The 6,577-nt window shown below is 44.3% G+C and overlaps 1 protein-coding gene across 1 annotated transcript in view; it reads left to right on the top strand.

Annotated features, from left to right (window-relative positions):
• MARK3 (microtubule affinity regulating kinase 3) overlaps window positions 1-6,577 on the top strand; it is a 140,123-nt gene that overhangs the window by 115,867 nt on the left and 17,679 nt on the right. The window contains exon 14 of the mRNA XM_007944571.2: window positions 4,118-4,221. Within this exon, the coding sequence (XP_007942762.2) occupies window positions 4,118-4,221 (104 nt within the window). The remainder of the gene's footprint in view (window positions 1-4,117; window positions 4,222-6,577) is intronic.

The following is a 6,577-nucleotide window of genomic DNA, read 5'->3' on the forward strand; positions in this document are numbered from 1 at the left end:
TCTTTGTCTTTGGTTTTGATGAGTTTGATGATAATATATCTTGGTGACTTTCTTTTGGGTCTGTCCTCTCTGGAATTCCTTGGACTTCCTGAATAGATATATTCTCACATTTCATCATATCAGGGAAATTCTCTTCCAACAAGTCTTCGACAATTTTTTCTGTGATTTTATTTGTCTCTTCCTGTTTTGGAATTCTAATTACACATAGGTCATCCCTTTTGATGGCATCCAACATGACCCTTAGGCTTTCTTCATTTTGTTTGATCTTTTTTCTGATTGATCCCTTTCCAAAGATCCTTTCCTTTCCAAAGTATTCAGATATTTGTCTTCAGTCTCATTAATTCTGTCTTCCATTAATTCACTTCTACTCCTTTGCCCTTTCAATGTGTTACCTGTTTCTGGAAATTTAATATTAATCTTCTGGATTTCCATCTGTAGATTTTGTATCATTTCTAATTTTTCATTTATTTTGTCATTTTGTTCTCATATTTTCTTCCAAAATTGTTCTAGGGTTTTATCTGTGTTTTCCTTAATTTTGTCAGTGTTTTCCTTGATCTGTCTCTCAATCCTTTGAAGCTACCTAATTATAATGCTTTTGAATTCCTTTTCTGGGAGTTCCAATGCTACTGCTGCTTCAGGGATGTTTTCTGGGTGTGTATCCTTCTCCCTTGTTTCTACCTTTTTATCTTGCTTCTTTGTGTGGACTGTGATGGTCTGTTATCTTCGAGACATTGTGACATCTTTGTATTTAGATCTCTGTTAACTGTTTGTGAAGAGCAGTTAAGGGTGAGTCAGGCTCTTCTTGGTGGTCATTTATCGTTGGCCAGTTGGTGGAGAAGGAAATGGTAGCTGTCACTCAGTAAGTGGAGCTGCAGGAGGTGTGGGTGTGCTTGTGTCATATGGGCACAGTTGCTGTCTCCCGTTCAGTTAGATGAAAACAATGATTGAAAAACCATCAAAAAAGTAAAAGCAAGTGGACAAAAAGCACACTGCATAAACACACAAGAGCAATCACCAAAAAAAGAAAAAAAAAACCCACAAAATCTGGGGATGGAACAGTAAGAGGAAAGATGTAGAGTAGGAGAATAATGAGGGGAAAAAAATGGGAAAAATGCAGAAAAGAAAAACAAGGAATGAGGAAAATCACAGGAAAGAAAATAATGGGAACCAGAAACAGGGAAGAGAGAAAAAGCTGAAAACTAGAACCTGGGAAGGAAAGAATAAAGAATAATAATAAAAAGGATGAACAGAAAAAGAAAAATAATAACAGTAATAATTTTAAAAGAGACAAAAAACAAACAAAATGTGAAAAAAGGAAAAACAATCAAGGCAGGGTGGAGCAGGGCCCCCAGGCTCCGTCCAAGCACACAGAATGGGATAGAGTTCCTGCGAGCCCAGAAGGTGGGTGGGAGTGAGGGATGGCTGCACCTCTGTTCACCAAGAGGGTGTGAGGTCTGAAAGTAACAAAGGGAACTTCGCACCTCTCCAGTCGTTGGTGTCTTGAATGTCCTTTTGGTCCTCAGCAAATGGAGCCTATTCTTAAGTCCCTGGAATCTGGAAGAATGCTGTCGCTGTAAATATCCAAAATGGTAGAACCGCTTGTAAACATTTAAAATGGCTGCCCCCTCCGGACAGGCAAAAGTTCGCAACTCAGCCTGCCTTCCTGTTCACTTTTTTCTCTTTTATTCACCAGCTACCAGTGCAGTCCTTGGTGCAGCCCCTGGCTAACAGGGATGATTTTTAGGTTAATTCTTAGGTCCCAACACTACTCAGTAATATCCAAGCTGTTGGTGCTGTCAGGATCGCTGCCACACCGCTGCTCCATGCATCTCCTTTTTCAGTGTTTTCATGCAGGTTCTTCTACTAGTTGGGGTTTAGTCTACATCTGTATCCTTCCTTTGAAAGCTCAGGGCTCCAGGATTATCTTCTGTATCTGTGTTAATTGGTTCCCCTTTTCTTTGAAGAGGGTCTGTGCAGTCTGTCTGCCTATTCTGCCATCTTACTCTATCCATAACTTTTTTAAGAGTAAAGTAGTAGTTAAAGAAAAAAGAGAAGAGTTAAAAAAGTTACGAATAATGTTGTAATTCAGTATAGAAAGATTTTACAAAACATTGTTAGTGTTCCTGTAATCGAAGGAATATAGTATTTAAGCACTTTACAGCTATAGTTATCAGATGTTATTCTGTGATTAAAACTGATACTAAACATTACAGAGGATTCTGTGTGGTCTGGTACAGGAGTGCGGGTATGGAGGGAGGAAGGAGGTCCCACACACGGTGACACCAACCCTGTGGATACCACTGGCCCTCCCTCCTCAACCATATGCCCAGAGACAAAAACAAACTGTAGAGTAAGGATCTCGTGGGGAAGGCCTGCTTCTCTCTGGGCGTCTTTCCTCTTGCCCTTCTGAGGCCTCTGGAAGACATATGTGTCTCTTTGCTGGCCCTGGGCCTGGTGCTCAGTCAGAGCAAAGCCAGTGCTGAAAAGCGTTTTACCCTAGTTTCCTAATGCCATAAAACCGGGCTGCCATCCACAGCCCTGCAGTTTAAGTCCTGTCTGCGGCTTTTACTGACACTTACCAGAGATGGACAAACCACACCGGGCTCTGACTCCATCCCTGTCGCTCTCCCCATCTCCCACCAGCCTAGCGTTACTGGTTACCAGGTTGGTTATCTATAAAGAAAAAAAGGACCATTTAGTGACATGTTTCCCATTGGTCTTCCATTTTGCCCTCTTAAAGGTGACCCTACTATCTGTTGGTTTAAAAAACGTTATCTGATTAAATCCCTTAGTTATTCCTGGCTTTTTATTTTAAACATGTTAGCTTCTGAAGAGAGTCATGCTATCTTCCTGCTGTGAAAGGTGTTTTTGAAATATTACCCTATGGACTGTTATGGCCCAACTTTTTTGAAGTCACACTGCCACCCTCCGTTTTTGTTGCATGGAGAGAATGTGCTAAAACCACAGGGAGGCCACATGTTCCGACCTCCTCTAACCCTACAAGAGGAAGACAGGATTACCAGCAGTAACCCAAGGCCTATTCCTACAAGGCCAGACATGCTGCCTCCCTCCAGCCCTTTCACCAGTCGTTCCTCTCAAAGCACCCACCACCTCTCTCCTGGGTTCGATAATTCGCTGCAGTGGCCACACAGAGCTCACAGATTATGAGGTTTATTAGGGAAGCACCACAGGCTACAATTCAAGTTCCAGAAAAAATGCTCAGTCTCTCTCCCAGCCCACCGTCCCTCAGCCAAGAGTCTCTCACAGTCTCTTTCCCAGCAGTGCTGGTCCCTCGGTGTCTCACTCAGCAATGCGTGTCTCTTGCGTCTCTTTCCCAGCAGCACGTGTCTCTTTCAGGAGCCCATGTCTCTTTCAGCAGCATGTCTTCCTCAACCAACAGTCAGAGAGAGTTCTGCCTCCAGGAAGCCTCCTTTTGAGCCCAGCAGGGTGGTCAAACTAGCCAATCATAGCATCAGAACTCTAAGCACCTGAGAGAGAGTGGGCACCTCCCAGAACATGTTTTGTGCCACTCCCAACAGAAATACTCCAGGTGGACACCTTCAGAAATCAGGAGCTCCTCAGTTGCTCATAGAAAATCCCACCTTGGAGTTTACAAAGACTTATGGGTAGAAAAGCCACACTAAGTAATTTACTGCACTGCAGAGTGTCACCTTTGTGGCCATTCCTGTTGAGACGTAGTGTTCACCGAGTACTCGTCGCGTTGGCTCTGATTTGTGCTGACATGTGTGCAGAGCAGAAGTGCACTACACGGAGTTTTCACTTACGGGTTCGGAAAGATCACCAGGCCTTCCTTCTGAGGCACTTGTGGGTGGACACAGACATCCAGCTTCCAGGTAGCAGCCTAGTGCATTAACACGTCTTCATTGCCCAGAGACTGACTTTAGTGTCGTTTTCACTGAACTGTATACCCATCTTCACGTACATGAGCTGTTTGTCACTGCAGTGTGTTTACTAAAACGTGTCAGGCCCTCACGTTTTCATGGATGCAGAATAACCTCTAGAGATTACTCTTAGCGGAGACTTTCCACCCGATACATGGAATTCAGAATGTCTGTAATTTTTCTAAAACAAATGCCTTTTTTTATTTTCTGAATAGAGTAACACAGCATCTGGTGGGATGACTCGGCGGAATACTTACGTCTGTAGTGAACGGACAACAGCGGACAGACACTCAGTGATTCAGAACGGCAAAGAAAACAGGTAGGAAAGTTGCCTGTTTGCAAGATTCGTTTTTTTCCAAATGAACTGGGAACTTCTCAGGTTTTATCATTTAAATTCAAATAACACTAAGTGTTCTGTACAGGTGGGTTTGAATGCTAGTTTATTGTGAGATTCCAGGATTCCAGGTTGTCCCCTGTTCTGAGTGTGGTTGATTGAAGGTTCACTTGAACTGGAGGGTTTAGCCCTAGATGCTATCAGTGTGAACCTTGCTCCATAGGCCCAGGCATCAGCAGTGCTCCAGTGTGTGGGGAGGCTGGCCTGAGGCAGGGAGGGCACGGTGGGTGTCAGCATTAGGTTAAAGATCAGAAGGTTGCCTGATAGTCCATATGGCCCTGAAGTAATGTGGTCTGTACCTTAGAAAGATCCTGAGAATTGGGGTCTTTGACTTCCTGAACGGTCAGTTGATTGGTCAGTCTATACTACAGAAGCGTTTCATTAAAGCAACATGCCTTCAGGGTTTGTTCCCAGATGAAGTGCCATTCTGTCTTCTGTGCTGTACAGATGGCGACAGTCTTCAGAACATGTGAAGTGAGTCAGCATGGCAGGCAGACTGGGCACGGTGGGGAAGCCCTGTTTGTGCCACCGAATGAGCTTCTGTGGTTGAGGGGCAGCAGATGTGGGGGCAGGGCATTAGAGTAGGAGCGTGACATGAAATAGGGAGAGGGGCATGTCTGGGGTTACAAAATCAGGAAAGAAGTGGAGTTAGTGAAGTCCTGAGACCATTAAGCGGATGAGTTTTGGGGAGACAAAGAGAAGAAAACGAATTGGTAGAAGGTGGGTAAAGATATTCATTAAAAACACATTTCCTACAGTGGCACAGCGCCTTCCTTTTGGGAAAAGTGGTGATTAACCCAAAGTCAGAGTGAGCAGGTTAGGCCCCAGAGTAGAGTCCCTCCGATAAGTTCACGTGGTTGCTTCTTGTCCCCTGGCCACCCAATTGGAACATTGTTTGTGTCTAGCATCAAAATTGTTTCTACTGACATTTACCTTGGCAGTGTAAGGTTTCTGCTTCCTTCTGCTCTCGTTAGTCAGTGAGGTGCTTGGTCATTAACTTCTGTGACGGCCTGAGCAGTCCTCTCTCCCTTCATCCTTAAAACCAAACAGTTGGCCTGTCCCTGTAGGCTTGAACTAACATGAAGACAAAGATGTCTGAGTTTGTACTGATCTTTCTGTGAGTTTTCAGAAGTCCTCACATTCCAGTGGTCTCTTTTTTCTGACTCTTGTGTGCACATTTGCTTTCAGTTGTCTGTTCCCTCATGATGAAAGCCTGTTGAGGACTCGTCTGTGGAGGACCTCGTCTGTGGAGGACCTCGCTGAGTGAAATAGCCGGGCTAGATAGTTTCCCGATGCTGATTAGTATTGTAGTCTAGTCTCAGTAGATGTTCTTTCATTACAGTTCTTTTCTCAAATCTATTAAACTTTTTTAGTTCAAAAGAAATTTAATAGAAGATATAAGTAGAAGACTTAATGAGAAGCTTCTACTGTGTTCCATTTCAGTCTGCAGGACTAGAAGAAGGTTTCATGACCCTTGTTTTTAGAAATTCTTCTGAATTGTTAAAGCATTTCATCAAGTTTCTTTTGCGTTTTATACTGTGGTCCTCTGAGGTCAGAGTTAGACTCTTATCAGGATGTTCATTCAAGGATCTGCTGTCTGCTCCTCCCACACCATGTACGTGTGTCTCCATATGTGTTTGCATATGTATGTACGTGTGCATGTGTCTGTGCATGCACGTGTGTGTGTGTGTGCATGTGCACAGGGGCACACGTACTCTTCTTATCCTCCTACCCTAAAATTATTCAATCCACTCCTTAGAAATTGTTCTCAGGATCCTTTCATTTCTTTAAAGTCATAATCTTTCTGTACTCACCCTCCAGACAACTTTGTCTTTGGAGTTGGCTCCTCCCTATCCTGACCAGAGCCTCAGTGCTCCTGGTAGCATCAGAATACTGTCTTTCTTACAAACAAATGGAAACACTGGGATTGGGGGATTTGACTGCCGTGCAAGTGGTCCTGTTTTTTACATTCAGTTCAGGCACTACATGTGACAGCTCTTCCCGCCTTACTGTTGGTGCAGCAGTGGCCCTGTGTCTTAAGTCTTCTAATGCAGCTACCATGAGCCTTCTCCATCCTCAGGCAGATTGTTGCTTTCTCCTGTCCTCTTGCATCTGCTGCCGTGGAGTCCATTCCAACTCACAGCGCCCCTAGAGGACAGAGTGGAACTGCACCACAGGGTTCTCAAGGCTGTCAATCTTCACAGAACCAAAGCCCAAACCACACCCACTGCCTGGAGTCCATTCTGACCCACAGCGCCCCTAGAGGACAGAGTGGAACTGC

This window comes from Orycteropus afer, unplaced genomic scaffold, assembly GCF_000298275.1.
Source record: "Orycteropus afer afer isolate SDZICR_OR568_19922 unplaced genomic scaffold, OryAfe1.0 scaffold00128, whole genome shotgun sequence".
In the NCBI taxonomy this organism is placed as follows: domain Eukaryota; kingdom Metazoa; phylum Chordata; class Mammalia; order Tubulidentata; family Orycteropodidae; genus Orycteropus; species Orycteropus afer.